A 17,562-nucleotide genomic window follows, 5' to 3' on the forward strand; every position below is an offset into this window, starting at 1 on the left:
GCTCACCGACTGAACGCAGCACACAACCGCTCATGTCGCTTACAATTGCTATTTATAATCTCAGGCTCATACTTCGTTCCGACAGGTGAGCCATTTTTGGCATCCCCCCCCCCCACCAACCATCAAGCGGCCAATCGCCACTTAAAAACTTGGGCTTGCGCTTTATTGTGGCAGGTGAGCAATTTTTTGCATTGACTGCTTGATTGTTGGGGGGGGGGGATCCCAAAAATCACTCACCCGCCGGAACACACCACACAACTGCTTGCGTCACAGCTGCCTGATCGCTGTTAACCCTCCTGATTGCCGCTGCGGCAGCTAATAGACAGCTGCTCTTGTCGCAGCAAGCAGGAGCATAATTGGTGGACACTGGTGGAAATCGGGGAGCTGATAGGTGGTTTCCGTTTGCGTCACTCGGTTGTTGCTGCATTTTGGCAGGTGAGCAATTTTTTGCATTCCCCCCAAATAATCCTCCCCAAAAGCTCAATCCCGCCTATTTTCTAAATTTTGAGGCCCCCAAAATAGGGGGCGTCTTATAGACAGGGGCGTCTTATAGACAAAAAAATACGGTATATCATCTAGATATCAACTTTGTGTGTGTATCTATCTGGACATTTGGAGAACTTAAATGAACTTCTATTATTTATGCACCAATGGTTATCGGTATCCATAATGTGAACTGACGATGAGTTCTTTCTTACTGTTGTTGGTATTTATTTATAAAATAGTACCACACCCTTATTTTAATTACTTTCTCCTTCCCTTCCCTTTCCCTAAATTTGGGGGGGGGGGGAGGGAAATAGCTAAAATAATTGATTAGCTAATTCTGCTGAGCCAAAGAATGGTGTATCGGCAAGTTATTCCCCACTGCCATAATACAAATGGATTATTTGCTGAGCTACTCCCCATTCAATTGCAACTGGAAATACATTGCTGGAAACTTACCAAACTTTTATCTGAAAGAAACAATTTAATTGCCTTAGATGACATATTCCGCTCATCTCCTGTGTAGCAAGAAAAACTCGAATTGGCCACCACTGAGTGAAAAAAAAAATATATTGAACACTAATATATTCAAAGATGATATTACAGAACGATAATATACTGAAACTCAAATAAAAAATGAAATTGGGGACTGAAATAGATAGCATTGGCTTTTGTGAGTTATAAATAAAAAAATACAGTAGTAATAATCACATCAACAACATTTGATATTATTAGCAGTCTCAGGAAGGAAGTTTTACTGGGAGACATGGGGTTTAGGGTGGGCAATAAGAAAATAAATAATATATTTATGGTAATCTTTAAACCAAGGCTAGACCACATGGGTTTGGACAACCAAATTAACCTTTGTGCTTCAGTCAGTATCTTCCCAAGCTCTCTCACTGTGGCTCATTTGACTCCTAGACAACACACATTTAACATCATTAGCAAATATCTCTTGCTCTTTAATATGGTGGGGTTTTTTTAAAAGAAGCTTCTTGAATCTGCTGCAGATATATATATATATATATATATATATATATATATATATATATTTGGATTCAGTTCCGCAAACTGTGTGCACACATTTCCCTTTTAAAGGTGGGCCCTATAGTGATACATCACTTGGACAAAATAAAGTTCTGATCTTTATGGAGTCCTTTGCAAATTACAGCACATGCAAATGCATGGCTGCGAGATTCAGTGCACTAGTAACTAACCCGTATGCAAGAATAGGAAGGTGAAATAAAGTAAAACACAGCTTACCATTCGCATTGTAGGTAAGTCCTGATGAAAGCTGTAGAACAGCTGCAAGCACAAGATAAAGCTGCAACAGCGCCATCTGTTATTGTAAAAATAATATAAATGTGCATTTAATTCAAAGCTATATATAAAGCTTGTCCCCCAATAGTCACATGATATGTACAGTGACCAAGGAAGACAACAAGGATGCAGATAAGAGCAACATGCTTGGTCATCAAAGAGTCCCCTTAGGTGCTATGGAAACTGCAAGCTGAAACTTGCTTCCTGTTCCAAACCCTGGGTTCACCTATGGCAGAAAGAAGATTTAGTTCTCACCCCAGATGCAGACTATAAGCAACTGGTATGTGCAGGATCAAATTATTTCTTATGAACAGGAAGCAATAATAATCATAGATACCCCCATTACTCCTGTTTTTTCAACAGAGACATATGGTAGAACAACAGAAAGCTAAATGTGGGTATTCACACTAAGAAAAAAACTCATTTGAAAGCCTCAAGCATAATGATAAAACCAAAGTAATACCAAAGATCTATTTAATACTCCCAATATATGCAAAAGAATCTCTTTGTCCTTCTTACAACGTTAATAATATTATAAAGCATTCTAACCACTACACCATATTGGCAACTTGTAATTATACCGGTAATTATACCATTATTTATATTATATTATATTATATTATATTATATTATATTATATTATATTATATTATATTATATTTAGTAAATAATTATATCATTATTATCATTAAACAGAAAGTGTGAATACTTTCTTCAGCAGATTAATGAATTGCTACATTGCCTATTATTGGCATGGAGGTGCCATACTTGGCATTATCTTGTGCCCAAATTAAACATGTATTTCTTTCTTTAAACCACTTCTATACCACTTCACATTTTAAAAGTAATCTCTAAGTAGTTTTCCTGTCTTAAATAGAGCATTACTAAAAACCCACGTAAAACATTACAAATGAGAATCTGAGACAGTGGTACCTCGGGTTAAGTACTTAATTCGTTCTGGAGAAAAAATGCCCCCTCACAATCTGGTTGGTTTTGAAGGATTTGCACAGGACAAAAACTGGCAGAGATGGTTTCCCTTCCTGCCTGTTGATCCATCCTATTTGCTTGCCAACCATGGGGAGGCTGTTCAGGAAGAGGGTGGGAGCAGCAGCAATGGCTGTACTAATGTGTCTAATTTTGTGTTTTTCAATGCCCCTCCATAGCAGCCAGGAAGTGTTATGCCACACTCCCCATGGCAGCCATTTTGTGACTGGCACTCACAGCACTTCCTTCAAATTCAAAATGTGTCCACTGCCCCCCCCCCCAAGGTTGGCAACCCCTGATGTAGCTCCATGAAGTTCATGCTGTTCATAGGACAGGAGGGAAGAAAGGGAGAATCCTGAAGCGTATGTAACCTGAGGTACCACTGTACATGCAAATACAATAATACTCCCCAATGGAATGCAGCAAAAGAAAAATCCAGCAAAACAAAATCATTGGGCCAATTGTAACTTCATGCTGTCTTGTAGAATGCGGTCTCCTGAAGATGATAATGTATGATTTGGGGTGACCCAAAGCTTATGGTGGGGTTCATATCACCAGCACAAACTTTGGAGAGGTCACCCATTTCCAATTTGATTTGATTTGATTTCAAGGCGAGTAAATGACAAATTGAAAGATGCCCAATCCCTCCATTTTTCTCTAAAAATTCCACACAAAGCTCTCCATGCAAACAGAACAAAAAATATAGGGCTTTACAATCCCTGCTATTCCACCCCCCACCTCCTTGTTTAATAATGGCTGCTCTAAGTCTAAAAGGGAAATAATTTTAACTGTCCTTCCTTCAAGGAAGGTTCTCACATGCCTTCTTTGCCGAGGCTGTGTCAGTTTTGCTGAGCCATCTTTGCCACTTCCAAGAGAGCCAGCCAACTGTTTGCTTTTATCTTGGGTTCTACAGGCTGACAGTTGGAAGAGTTCAAGTTCCGTCACAGTGACTCCTAATAGCAACAGGACTCATAAACTGATCCAGCTTCAGAAATGCTTGTGGGGATAGATTTTCAGAATTTAAAATTATGCGGCAGGAACAGGCTATGTGGAAATCTTCCCGTAGTCCTCGTCAGTGGCTCCGATACAAAAACTACACAGGAGACCTGTCCTCCATGTTAATTTCCTCAGTTCATCTGTTGCTAGAACCACATAGGATGCCACTATATGAAGTGGGAGTCTTTCAAATTAAAAACAAAAAACCCCACAGTTGCAAGACTAAAGTGAATGCCTGGAGGGTATCTTCAACCACCCACTCAGGGAGAGCTCCATCTAGGGCAGAAGGGAAGCTGATAAAAGATTGGTAAGCAAATGGCAATTCTCTTTAAAAAAATAAAAATACTTTAATCCGTTTTGTGGATGTTTCAGTTTGCAAACAACAACATAACAATAGTATAAAGCAGGTTCACCAGACATGATTCTGCATTAACTATGACAACAGAGGTGTCTTCCAGTGAGAAAAGGCAGCAGGGGGAGGCACTTCTACGTCATTTTTTTCTCGAGCCTCTACCTACTGCCCATGAACAGCAACATCTGCAGTAGCAGGGAGCCTGGGAAATGTAGTTCCCTAGGGCTCCTTTCAGCTAGGACACGATGGTTGCAATGCAATGGTGACCTGCTACAGGCACCCAAACCTCGGCCTGCCAGTAGCCAGTGGTGTAGGAAGGTCAGATGAATTCACCAGTGCGGAAAATTTATTGTCAACCCCCCCATTGAAATTATTAAAAGAAGGAAGATTAGATACTTACATCAGTGGTGTAGATAAGGTTTTGCTGCCCGGCACGGTCACTGAGTTTGCCGCCACTCTTGCTGGTCCTCATGCGGGAGTTCTGTCGATTTGCCACAGTCCTCCCCTCATCTCCCCTCCAACTGTCCTTCCCTTCTCCCCCCACTGCTAAGGGGTGGGAAAGAACTCAGTTCCTGTTACCTCAGACACCACCTCTTCTTTGCTTTACTTAATGCCTCATCATGTTCTTGGTTTCTCTTGCTTCAGCCACAGACAGAGCTCAAGCAGCTATTCCTGCCCAGCAAAAGCACCCAAAGCAGGAGCAATAAGGAGGATGTAATCTCTCATACCTGCATGCTGCTTCTGTGAACAGCCATAAGTACAGTGCTCAAGTACAGTGGATTTAGGTGGTGTCATAGGTGCCACTCCGTGCCCACAACAAGCCCTGTTGGGCCTATTTGCAGCCTGCCACAGGCATGGGAATGTCCAATGGGGCTCGTCACAAGCTTGGGAAGAACCGGCGAGACCCGCCAGCTGCAGCAACTTCAAAAGAAACAATTAGGAGGAAGCTAATGCACATATTTCAAGGAAGAATGGGGAGTAAAGACTGCTAACCGAAGAGATCTCTGAGAAACAAGACGGGTCGGAGGAACAGGAATAAATCATGAGAAGACACACCAAGGCTCGGTATGTTCGGCAACGGGACTGGATGGGGGGAGGAACTTTCCTTTCTTTTCTCTATGTGATTAACCAATAATCCCCCCCCCACAAGTCACAAGTCAGAAATGCCGTTTAAATGACTTAAGCTGAGGATTTAAGACTGTGTGGAGATAATTTTCTAACCAAAGCATGTTTTAAGGAGACCATGGAAAGTATAAGAGCTTTGGAATGACACAGCAAAAAATAGCGTCGCCATTTTGGCAAGTTCTGTTGAAAGACTTATGTCTGGGAGGAGGAATAAATTTGTTTTCATATTATGAGTGAGCCTCCTCAGAGGGACTAAAGAAGGCGACAGATTTGTGAGACTGATGATGGAAAGAGTGCTTTTATTTATGAAACTGATGATATATGGAAACCATCTCGACATGATGATTGGACAAACGGAAAATTCACACAGGATTATAATGTGTTTACCTGCTTAAGGAGATTATCAGAAGAGATCATAAAGAAAAAAAGAAAAATATACGAACAAGATGAGATGTGAGAACAGCAAGACAGGACTGGATAGAATTATGAACATTATTTTGACAGATTTGTGGATATTAACGCAGCAGCAAGAAGATGATTGGAATCCCCTTCGGAACTTGAAATATGGGTCCCCCCAACAAAAAAAATAAAATTCGGCTTTGTAATTCGGAATTTATGTGATGTGATTAGATTTGATTGGTCGGTTAATAAAAATTACTTTTTTAAAAAAAAAGAGAGGAGATATGACAGCCATCTTCAAATATTTGAAGGGCTGTCACATGGAAGATGGAACAAGCTTGTTTTCTCCCGCTCTGGAGGGTAGGACACAAAACAACGGCTTCAAGTCACATGAAAGGAGATTTAGGAAGAACTTTTCTGTCAGCAAGAGCCCTTCAACAGTGCAACAGACTTCCTTGGGAGGTTTTGCACTCTCCTTCCTTGGAAGTTTGTAATCGGAGGTTGGATGGCCATCTGTCATGGATGCTTTAGTTGAGATTCCTGAATTGCAGTGGGTTGAACTTAATGACCCTTGGAGTCCCTTTCAACTTTACAATTCTAAGATTTTATGAAAGGTCCTACAACATAATGCAATTTAGTCCCATATGATTAAGTAATTATAAATAAATGAGTCCCCCCACCCTGAGAATAGTGCACTCAGATAAACTGGTTTGTGCAGATCTTTTTGATTAAGATATTTTGGTCATAATAACAGGCTACATCCAACTAAATCCTACTTAGGGCAGACCCTTTGAAATTAATGTTTGGATTTTTAATTCATTTCAATGAGTCTACTCTGAGTAGGAGTAGCATCCAAGGCAACAGGATGTGTGTGTGTGTGTGTGTGTGTGTGTGTGAGAGAGAGAGAGAGAGAGAGAGAGAGAGAAAGAGAGAGAGAGATGTAAAGGAGGAGGGCAAATGAGGGCTGAGAGCAAATGTAAAAAAATAAATACAACAGCTGCATATTCCTGCATTGCAGCGGTTTGGACTAGATGATCCTCAACAGGGTCCTTTCCAACTCTACAATACTATAATTCTAGGGGAAAGGAGCCGAAAGGGCAAAATCGCTTCCCAAAGGTGTCTTTCCACATGAAAAAGGATTTAAAGTGAGGCAGGAAACAGTTAAGCAGGGAGATGTGGAAAGGTGGGAGGGGGCAGAGAGAGAGAGAGAGAGAGAGAGAGAGAGAGAGAGAGAGAGAGAGGAGGAAAGAGTCGCCCTGTTAATTTATTCGCAACTTCAAAAACACAGCCCATTACACAGGAAAAGAAACCCAAACGTGCAGCCCAGGCCCTCAAATGAAAGGTGACAGCAGGCGACCACAGCCTCTCCCGCCTCTGCGCCCTTTTGGGGAGCCCGTGTCAGCCCCAGAGGGACCCTGCCTTGACCCGTGAGCAGCACAGCTTCAACCGCAGCCACACAGACACACACAAAGCACCTGAGGCGAGGGCGGGAGCTGGACAGGCAGGGAGAGCACATGCGCCCGGCCCCTGCCACAGAGGTGGGAAGGGGACACGAAGTAACTCAACCCCACTCAGTTCCTTGAGGTAATTGTGTGCAAACACACCGTGCCCAGACCTTGCCCAGCCCACCACCGCCCTGGACGCCTCCTTTGCCTCAAAGGAGACCGTGTCAAGAAGAGTTCAGCCGGCTTTTTGTCACCTCCCTCAGGGATAACACCCGGGGCGGCCTGCACCCCCTTCCTACGCCACTGCCAGTAGCCCATCCCCAACACCCTCTTAATGAAGGGAGAACCAGACGCCTCACTGTTTGTTGTAAAACTCACATTTAAGTCACTAGGACAAAAAAAGTTGGAGAGCACAGGTGACACAGATTTCAATGCATTCATAATCCCAGCTAGCTGAACAGGTGTGTGGATGTGTGTGTGTGCTCCTCAGCATTGCTGTTCTCTACTACAGACACTTTGTGGCAGCAAAGCACAACATTTTCTGCACTTCAGGAGAAGAGAGTTCTGCTCCTGCCTATGCCCAGCTCTATCGACAACAAAAAATTATATAAAAACCAGCTGTGCAGAAATGACTTACATGGGGGACACTAGAGGGCAGCATTCATACTGCCAAAAAAGCACTCTCTGGCTGTATCTATACACTGGATTAGCAGATATTTCCTCTCCTCAGAAAAACCTGAGAACTCAGCTGGGGGAGGGAAGAGCTCTGACATTCTGTAACACAGTACTCCAAATGCAGTCGCATCATGGATTTATATGACAGCATTATGCTATCAGCAGTTTTTATTCCCAATTTCTTTCCTAATGGTTCCCAGCATGAAATTTGCCTTTTTTAGAGATGCCGCACTGGGTTGGTATTTTCATTGAGCTTCCCACTATGACTCTGATTCCCGCCTAATATTGGAAGCAGAACACAGCCATCATGAATAGTAGCTATTGACAGCCGTACCCTCCATGAATTTGTCTAATCCTAATATTTTAGAGCCATCCAAGATGGTGGCTGTTGCAATGCACTGTGTGAAGAAATGCTCCCTTTTGTCTGACTTGAATCTTCCAGTGTTGACCTCCATTGCATGTCTATGAATCCTAACGCTATGAGAGAGGAAGCAAAACACATTCCTTAATCCATCCATATTTTTATCATGTCCCCTCTTAGTCACCTTATTCTCTAAACTAAAAAGCTTTTTGTCATGTTGGTTGCCATTCTCTCAATCTTCTCTAACTCCACGTTATCCTTTTTGTAGTGTGGTGCTGGAATTGTAAACAGTATTCCAAGTGTGATTGTACCACACTTTTGTATAATGGCATGATGATACTTACAATTTTATTTCCAGTGTTAGTGGGTGAACATTTTAGGGGTGGTAAGTTTTACTCAGACTAGGTTTTACTCAACTAAGTTTTATTCAGAGTAGAGCTATTTAAGTTAACGAACCTAACTCTGTCATGCTCATTAATTTCACCAGGCCTACTCTGAGGAAAAATTAGTTGAAAAACCACCATACATATTTTGCATTATTAAAAAAAGGTAAAGGTACCCCTGACTGTACCTTTTGTGGTCGTCCAGTTGTGGAGGACTCTGAGGTTGTGGCGCTCATCTTGCTTTACTGGCCGAGGGAGCCGGCGTTTGTCTGCAGACAGCTTCTGGGTCATGTGACCAGCACGACTAAGCCGCTTCTGGAGAACCAGAGCAGCGCATGGAAACGCCGTTTACCTTCCTGCCGGAGTGGTACCTATTTATCTATTTGCACTTTGAGGTGCTTTCAAACTGCTGGTGGGCAGGAGCTGGGACCGAACAACAGGAGCTCACCCCGTCGCAGGGATTCAAACCACCGACCTTCTGATCGGCAAGCCCTGGGGTCTGTGGTTTAGACCACAGCGCCACCCGCGTCCCTATTTTTAATATGTTCTTATTTTAATTGTTTCTTTCTGTAGTATTTTATCTTATAAATCTCCCAGAAAGTTTTTTTTAAGGTACAGAGCAACTAACGTGCCATAAAGAATAACTATTATAATAATATTCTATCTAACACCATTTTTGAAGGCTGCTGTTTTTATATATGCCACTAGATGGCCGTGTTTGGCTTTGTGTTCCACCCTAAACAATGTATGGAGCGTGGTTTTGTAAGTAACCTATTTGGCCTCGCAGAATCTTCCACTTCCATTATCCTTTAATAGAATATCTCCCTCTAATAGCATAACCAAGTGCCAGTGGGAATGGAGTCAGAATATGCCCACTGAGAAAACAAAGGGTCGTTAGCTGCTTCACACACTTCCATTGCTACTGCTGCCGCCGTGCCTGCAGAGAGGGACTCGCCTCAAGCCAAGCCGTTGCTTCAGAAAAAAAGACCTCAGCGATATATATATTTAAAGCAACTTTCTCCTCCCTTGCTTCTTTTTGCTTCCTCAACCAGCCAAAAATGCCTCACGGAGATCGGGGGAGTGACTGGAGGGGAAAAGAGCAGTTCCGCAAACTACTCATTGGTGGCTTAAGCATAGAAACAACAGAAGAAAGTTTGAGAAACTGTTATGAGCAATGGGGAAAGTTAACGGATTGTGTGGTTATGAGAGACCCTGCAAGCAAACGAGATTTTGGTTTTGTCACATTCTCTTCCATGGCTGAAATTGATGCAGCAATTGGCTGCCAGACCTCATTCCATTGATGGAACAGTAGTTGAGCCGAAAAGAGCTGTAGCCAGGGAGGAATCAGGAAAACCTGGAGTTCATGTTACTGTGAAAAAAATGTTAGTTGGTGGAATTAAAGAAGATACTGAGGAACATCACCTTAGAGACTACTTCTTGGAATATGGAAAAATCGACACAACTGAAATAATTACAGACAGACAATCTGGTAAAAAGAGGGGCTTTGGATTTGTAACTTTTGATGACCATGATCCAGTGGATAAAATTGTATTGCAGAAATGTTGTTGTTTAGTCGTTTAGTCGTGTCTGACTCTTCGTGACCCCCTGGACCAGAGCACGCCAGGCACCTCTGTCTTCCACTGCCTCCCATAGTTTAGTCAAACTCATGCTGGTAGCCTCGAGAACACTATCCAACCATCTCGTCCTCTGTCGTCCGCTTCTCCTTGTGCCCTCCATCTTTCCCAACATCAGGGTCTTTTCCAGGGAGTCCTCTCTTCTCATGAGGTGGCCAAAGTATTGTAGCCTCAACTTCATGATCTGTCCTTCCAGTGAGCACTCAGGGCTGATTTCTTTTAGAATGGATAGGTTTGATCTTCTTGCAGTCCATGGGACTCTCAAGAGTCTCCTCCAGCACCATAATTCAAAAGCATCAATTCTTTGGCGATCAGCCTTCTTTATGGTCCAGCTCTCACTTCCATACATTACTACTGGGAAAATCATAGCTTTTACTATACTGACCTTTGTTGGCAAGGTGATGTCTCTACATTTTTAAGATGCTGTCTAGGTTTGTCATTGCTTTTCTCCCAAGAAGCAGGCGTCTTTTAATTTCGTGGCTGCTGTCACCATTTGCAGTGATCATGGAGCCCAAGAAAGAAAGTAAAATTTCTCACTGCCTCCATTTCTTCCCCTTTTATTTGCCAGGAGGTGATGGGCCCAGTGGCCATGATCTTCTTTTTTTTGATGTTGAGCTTCAGACCATATTTTGCGCTCTCCTCTTTCACCCTTAGTAAAAGGTTCTTTAATTCCTCCCCACTTTCTGCCATCAAGGTTGTGTCATCAGCATATCTGAGGTTGTTGATATTTCTTCTGGCAATCTTAATTCCGTCTTGGGATTCATCCAGCCCAGCCTTTCACATGATGAATTCTGCATATAAGTTAAATAAGCAGGGAGACAATATACAGCCTTGTCGTACTCCTTTCCCAATTTTGAACCAATCAGTTGTTCCATATCCAGTTCTAACTGTAGCTTCTTGTCCCACATAGAGATTTCTCAGGAGACAGATGAGGTGATCAGGCACTCCCATTTCTTTAAGAACTTGCCATAGTTTGCTGTGGTCAACACAGTCAAAGGCTTTTGCATAGTCAATGAAGCATAAGTAGAAGTAGAAGGAAGATGAGTCCCTCAGGTCGGAAGGCATCCAACAAGTTACTGAGGAAGAGCAGAGGACAAGTACAAGGAGATTCAGAGCTGATGAAGCGGCTGATCACTCAGTTGCGGATATGCCTGGAAGCGAAAGGAAAGTCCAATGCTGTATAGAAAAATATTGCATAGGAACCTGGAATGTAAGAACCATGAACCTTGGTAAGCTGGATGTGGTCAAAAATGAGATGGCAAGAATAAATATTGACATCCTGGGCATCAGGGAACTAAAATGGAAGGGGAATGGGCGATTTCAGTTCGGATGACCATCATATCTACTACTGCGGGCAAGAATCCCGTAAAAGAAATGGAGTGGCCCTCATAGTCAACAAAAGAGTGGCGAAAGCTGTACTGGGATGCAATCTCAAAAATGATAGAATGATATTGATGTGAATCGAAGGCAGACCTTTTGACATCACAGTAATCCAAGTTTATGCACCAACTACCGGTGCTGAAGAAACTGAAATTGACCAATTCTATGAAGACTTACAACACCTTATAGAAATGACACCAAAGAAGGATGTTCTTCTCATTATAGTGGTGCCCCGCAAGACGAATGCCTCGCAAGACGGAAAACCCGCAAGACGAATTTCCCTATGGGCTTGCTTCGCAAGACGAAAAATGACGAAAAAAAATCGAATTTTTTTTTTGCTCCAAAACCCCTTATTCTGAATCGCTAAGCTGCTAAAAGCATTTTAGCAGCAAAACCGCTAATCCCCCCCCCCCCAAAAAAGCCGTTTTTAGCCCTTTTTTAGCCAATAGCGCTAATAGCGCTACTCCGTCAATGGGCTTGCTTCGCAAGACGAAAAAACCACAAGACGAAAAGGCTCCTGGAACGGATTCTTTTCGTCTTGCGAGGCACCACTGTATAGGGGATTGGAATGCTAAAGTAGGGAGTCAAGAGATAAAAGGAACAACTGGCAAGTTTGGCCTTGGAGTTCAAAACGAAGCAGGGCAAAGGCTAATAGAGTTCTGTCAAGAGAACAAGCTGGTCATCACAAACACTCTTTTCCAACAACACAAGAGACATCACATGGACATCACCAGATGGGCAGCATCGAAATCAGATTGATTATATTCTCTGCAGCCAAAGATGGAGAAGCTCTATACAGTCAGCAAAAAGAAGACCTGGAGCTGACTGTGGCTCAGATCATCAGCTTCTTATAGCAAAATTCAAGCTTAAACTGAAGAAAGTAGGAAAAACCACGGGGCCAGTAAGATACAATCTAAATCAAATCCCTTATGAATACACAATGGAAGTGAGGAACAGGTTTAAGGATTTAGATTTGCTGGACAGAGTGCCTGAAGAACTATGGATGGAGGCTCACAACATTATACAGGAGGCAGCAATGAAAACCATCCCAATGAAAAGGAAATGCAAGAAAGCAAAGTGGCTGTCCAACGAGGCCTTACAAATAGCGGGGGAGAGAAGGCAAGCAAAATGCGAGGGAGATAGTGAAGGATACAGGAAATTGAATGCAGATTTCTGAAAAATAGCAAGGAGAGACAAGAGGGCCTTCTTAAACGAGCAATGCAAAGAAATAGAGGAAAACAATAGAATGGTAAAAGCCAGAGATCTGTTCAAGAAAATTGGAGAAATGAAAGGAACATTTTGTACAAAGATTACCATAATAAAGGACAAAAGTGATTAGGACCTAACAGAAGCACAAGACATCAAGAAGAGGTGGCAAGAATACACAGAAGAATTATACCAGAAAGATATGGATGTCTCATACACCCCAGGCAGTCTGGTTGCTGACCTTGAGCCAGACATCCTGGAGAGTTAAGTCAAATGGGCCTTAGAAAGGACTGCTAATAACAAGGCCAGTGGAAGTGATGATATTCCAGCTGAACTACTTAAAAATTTAAAAGATGATGCCGTTAAGGTGCTACACTCAATATGCTGGAAAACTCAGCAGTGGCCAGAGGATTGGAGAAGATCAGTCTACATCCCAATCCCAAAGAAGGGCAGTGCCAAAGAATGCTCTCGCACAATTGCACTCATTTCACACATTAGCAAGGTTATGCTTAAAATTCTACAAGACAGGCTAAAGCAGTATGTGGACCGAGAACTCCTAGAAGTGCAAGCTGGATTTCAAAGGGGCACAGGAACCAGAGACCAAATTGCAAACATGCGCTGGATTATGGAGAAAGCTAGAGAGTTCCAGAAATAACCTGTACATTAAAATAAACAGAGGCGTAAGTAGACACATTTAGCAATGCAGTGTATTTTAAATATATGAACTATTTTATTGTATACTGCTTCAGTGACATTTTCGGAGGGGGAATCTTGCCCAATAAACTTCAGTAAAATTCAGGACAAGCAGTGACTAAATGCGTTTCATCCTAAGGAACAAGTGAAAATTCATCACCTCTTTACAAAAATATTTTTCCTAAACAGAAAGACTACAGCTAAAGATGAAATAGTTGTACATATGTTCGTTAAAAAAAAATACCATTAACATTTGTAGAACATAGTTACTGATAAAAGCAACAGGGGGGTCTTAAAAACCAACACATTATTATAACGTTATTACTATTGCCAGTCAACTTCCTGCAGAATCACCAGAATTTACTGAAGCTCTCTTGGGTGGGGGTTTTGATGCCACTTTATTTCTTCTTAGTTTCCTTTTTAAGAAGTTCCATATCTCAATTTCAAATACATACAGAATAAATGCCACAAAAATAATGCCTCCCATTAAAATAGTTGTCATTGAAGTGATAAGAGAGTTTCCTGGGAATGCCAGTGGAGAATCGTCAATATAAATCTGCAACAGAAAATATTTCCCTTTAAATTGACTATTGTTCATAATGTTGACTACAAGAAAGTGAAACTGGTCTAAGTGATAGCGAAAGCTGGCATATGCATTTCTAAGTGGTGGGGGAACAGAAGCAGTCATCTGAGTTTATAGGGAAAGCAATTTGGTAAGCATTGCATGTGGTTTGTTGCAAGATACTGTATTATATTGTACCTCGTAAAATAAAATACCCAGAAAAGTATGGGCTAAGAAAGTATGACTCTCTATGTTAAGCATAGCTTTTTCCTTGTACAGTGGTGCTCCGCAAGACGAATGCCTCGCAAGACGAAAAACTCGCTAGACAAAAGAGTTTTCCGTTTTTTGAGTCGTTCCGCAAGACGAATTTCCCTATGGGCTTGCTTCGCAAGATGAAACGTCTTGCGAGTTCGTTTCCTTTTTCTTAAAGCCGCTAAGCCGTTAATAGCCGCTAAGCCGTTAATAGCCGTTAATAGCCGCTAATAGCCCTGCTTCGCAAGATGAAAAAACCGCAAGACGAAGAGACTCGCGGAACGGATTAATTTCGTCTTGCGAGGCACCACTGTATTCTCAGTCAATCATTTCTATGAGGGAAGGCTCACAGTTCAGTGGTAAAGCACGTTTTGCTTACAAAAGGCCAAAGGTTCAGTTACTACTACTATTTCTACTTCAGAAAGATTTGGGGTAGCATGGCTAGGAAGGAACTCTCCCTGAAATATTGGAGAGGTGCTGCCAGCCAGAGCAGACTAGCCTTCCCAGACATTTGGGACTCCCATCCCCATTAGCCCTTTGCAGTCCCATATCACCTGGAAGGCATTAAATTGGAAAGGCTGGAGCAGAAAGTTAACCTGGCCCAGATTATCCAAGTGACTCTATCAGCTCTTGTTTGAGATGGCAGCCTTTCCATGGTCATATGTTTGGCACTGGCAGGCCTGCCAAGAGGGCCGGGGGCATATTGCTGTGCCAGAGCCAGCACATGGCCTAAACTCTGAACTTTAATTAACCCCCACCCCACCCCCCACAATTATGTTTCTAGAGCTTGTACAACAGAAGTGACAAAGCAAAATCTTCAGGCACCATTCAAAGCCTTTGTGAGCTAAGAGGCTACTCCTGCCTTGCAGTGTTCTTAGTCAATGACTGAAGTCACAGTTGTGCTATTTAAATATCTGCTGGGCTTCTCTCACTAAAGAGTACTTGCCTCAGACCTGGGCCTTGGCATCCAGAAAATCATTCATATATACAGGGTGAGTCTTTTAAAAGAGGCCCCGTGGATACAGAGTACACATGTTCCACGGAGCCTCTTTTAAAAGACACACCCTGTATGAGGCTATATATATATGTAAAAGCTCCAGTCTGCTTTAGCTTCCACTTCTGTGTGTTTCCCTAAAGTGTCCTTCTCCAGTCCAGTCCCCTTGCACCTGCTAATTCCTGCTGTTCTCTGGGAATGTGCTGAAGTAAGGGCTAAATATGTGGAAACATTTTGTACAATCTCGTATCCTATTTTATGTTTGTTAATTCATTCTATAGTATGGTGTAATTTGTGTGTTGTTGTTTTTAAAAAAGAGCTAATGACAATACCTGAAATTCGTCAAATAAGTTACAAAAGGAGACTCCAGGAATAGTTGATACCCTGAAATGGAAAAGCTCAGATCCCTGTTGGAAAGGGGGGGGGGCAGTTGTTACTAATATGCAGTAACATTTGTTTTCATTTAAATTAAAATTGTAATCCTTGGCTATTAATGTGATCTGGTTGCTGAAAGAAAATAAGTGTTTTGTATGACCTGAACAGAAATATAGATATGGCTGGCTGAACTGCAACGTGGCACATGGTGCAATATGGCCTCAATATTGCTACTCCATTTTTTTAAAAACCGATTCTCTTAAATGTCATAAACTATAACCAAAATATAAAGTGTTCATGTTCACTTGAAATGTTTCACAGAAATAATGTGCAGTACCACGTAGAACAGACAGGAGCTGCTTGTTGAGAAAATCATCTTACATGCATTCAATTGTTTGTATAACTACAGCCTAAAATTCAGTGTTGCTAGCAACTGTGTTATATCCTTGGAACATAAAATTTCTGAGATTTTGAATTAATATGCAAATTAAAAAGGTAAAGGTACCCCTGACCGTTAGGTCCAGTCGCAGACGACTCAGGGGTTGCGGCGTTCATCTCGCTCTATAGGCCGAGGGAGCCGGCGTTTGTCCACAGACAGCTTCCGGGTCATATGGCCAGCATGACTAAGCCACTTCTGGCAAACCAGAGCAGCGCACGGAAATGCCGTTTACCTTCCTGCCAGAGCGGTACCTATTTATCTACTTGCACTTTGATGTGCTTTCGAACTGCTAGGTTGGCAAGAGCAGGTACCGAACAACGGGAGCTCACCCCGTTGTGGGGATTCAAACCGCTGACCTTAGGCTCAGTGGTTTAGACCACAGTAATAATAATAATAATAATAATAATAATAATAATAATAATTTATTTGTACCCCGCCCATCTGGCTGGGTTTCCCCAGCCACTCTGGGCGGCTTCCACAGAAACCAAAAATACTGTAAAATCACACATTAAAAACTTCCCTGAAAAGGGCTGCCTTAAGATGTCTTCTGAATGTCAGGTAGTTGTTTATCATTTTGACATCTAATGGGAGGGCGTTCCACAGGGTGGGCGCCACTACCAAGAAGGCCCGCTGCCTGGTTCCCTGTAGCTTTGCTTCTCGCAATGAGGGAACCGCCAGAAGGCCCTCGGCGGTGGATCTCAGTGTCCGGGCAGAACAATGGGGGTGGAGACGCTCCTTCAGGTATACTGGGCTGAGGCTGTTTAGGGCTTTAAAGGTCAACACCATCACTTTGAATTGTGCTCGGAAACGTACTGGGGGCCAATGTAGGTCTTTCAAGACTGGTGTCATGTGGTCTCGGCGGCTGCCCCCAGTCACCAGTCTAGCTGCCGCATTCTGGATTAGTTGTAGTTTCCGGGTCACCTTCAAAGGTAGCCCCACGTAGAGCGCATTGCAGTAGTCCAAGCGGGAGATAACTAGACCACAGCACCACAATGTCAAATGCCTATTGCACGGTGGCCCAACATGTGGTCCAAGGGCTGCATGTGGACCTCAAGGCTTTTCCCCCCACCTCTCAGCAACATCTGATGCCCCCTCCCCAACCCTCGTGCTGCCTTCTCTAAGTTGGGTAAGTGCTGGGAAGGAGCTGTGAGGGCTGACAGGATCCTAGAGCCCTCCTGTCTCCTTCCCAAGGCCTGATGCCTTTATTACCCAGCTTTGGGAAGGCAGCACAGGGGGGTGGGGCGTGCATCAATTTTAGGCCTTGTTCCACCACACCACACCACCTGCCCACATGACAAGGCTTTGTGTGACCCGCAGGTTCCGTGTCAAAGTACACCGACAAGTCAGCATGGCACCAACATTCCTCTGATGAAAATCAGGACGTATGTCTTTTGGTGCCATGCTGACTTGTGCGAAAGTGCAGCATCCTCCTCCCCAGGGTCAGCAGTGGCACTGGAGGGGGTAAATGGGACATTCTAGGACCAAATCAGAAGCTGGGATGGCT

The 17,562-nt window shown here is 43.0% G+C and overlaps 2 protein-coding genes across 9 annotated transcripts in view; both read right to left on the reverse strand.

Moving 5' to 3' along the window:
* The window catches only part of LOC310674741 (cation channel sperm-associated auxiliary subunit beta-like), a 68,857-nt gene extending 64,215 nt beyond the window's left edge, over positions 1 to 4,642 (reverse strand). For 2 of the 3 annotated variants that reach the window (XM_083434356.1, XM_083434354.1), the window contains exons 1-3: positions 4,536 to 4,642; positions 1,747 to 1,822; positions 943 to 1,034 (exon numbers count right to left, since the gene is read on the reverse strand). In XM_083434356.1, the coding sequence (XP_083290482.1) occupies positions 943 to 1,034; positions 1,747 to 1,822; positions 4,536 to 4,607 (240 nt within the window). In that variant the 5' untranslated portion in view covers positions 4,608 to 4,642. Of the gene's footprint in view, positions 1 to 942; positions 1,035 to 1,746; positions 1,823 to 3,607; positions 3,714 to 4,535 lie in introns of those variants that run through there. The other variant, XM_083434355.1, reaches the window with a different exon arrangement.
* An 8,807-nt stretch (positions 4,643 to 13,449) lies between these two features.
* The window catches only part of LOC310674776 (cation channel sperm-associated auxiliary subunit beta-like), a 45,134-nt gene continuing 41,021 nt past the window's right edge, over positions 13,450 to 17,562 (reverse strand). For all 6 annotated transcript variants that reach the window (XM_083434466.1, XM_083434469.1, XM_083434465.1 and 3 more), the window contains 2 exons: positions 15,577 to 15,651; positions 13,450 to 13,992 (listed from right to left, as the gene is read on the reverse strand). In XM_083434466.1, coding sequence (XP_083290592.1) covers positions 13,771 to 13,992; positions 15,577 to 15,651 — 297 coding nt within the window. In that variant the 3' untranslated portion in view covers positions 13,450 to 13,770. The remainder of the gene's footprint in view (positions 13,993 to 15,576; positions 15,652 to 17,562) is intronic.

This window comes from Podarcis tiliguerta, assembly GCF_965153285.1.
Source record: "Podarcis tiliguerta genome assembly, chromosome: 1".
NCBI classification, from domain to species: Eukaryota; Metazoa; Chordata; class Lepidosauria; order Squamata; family Lacertidae; genus Podarcis; species Podarcis tiliguerta.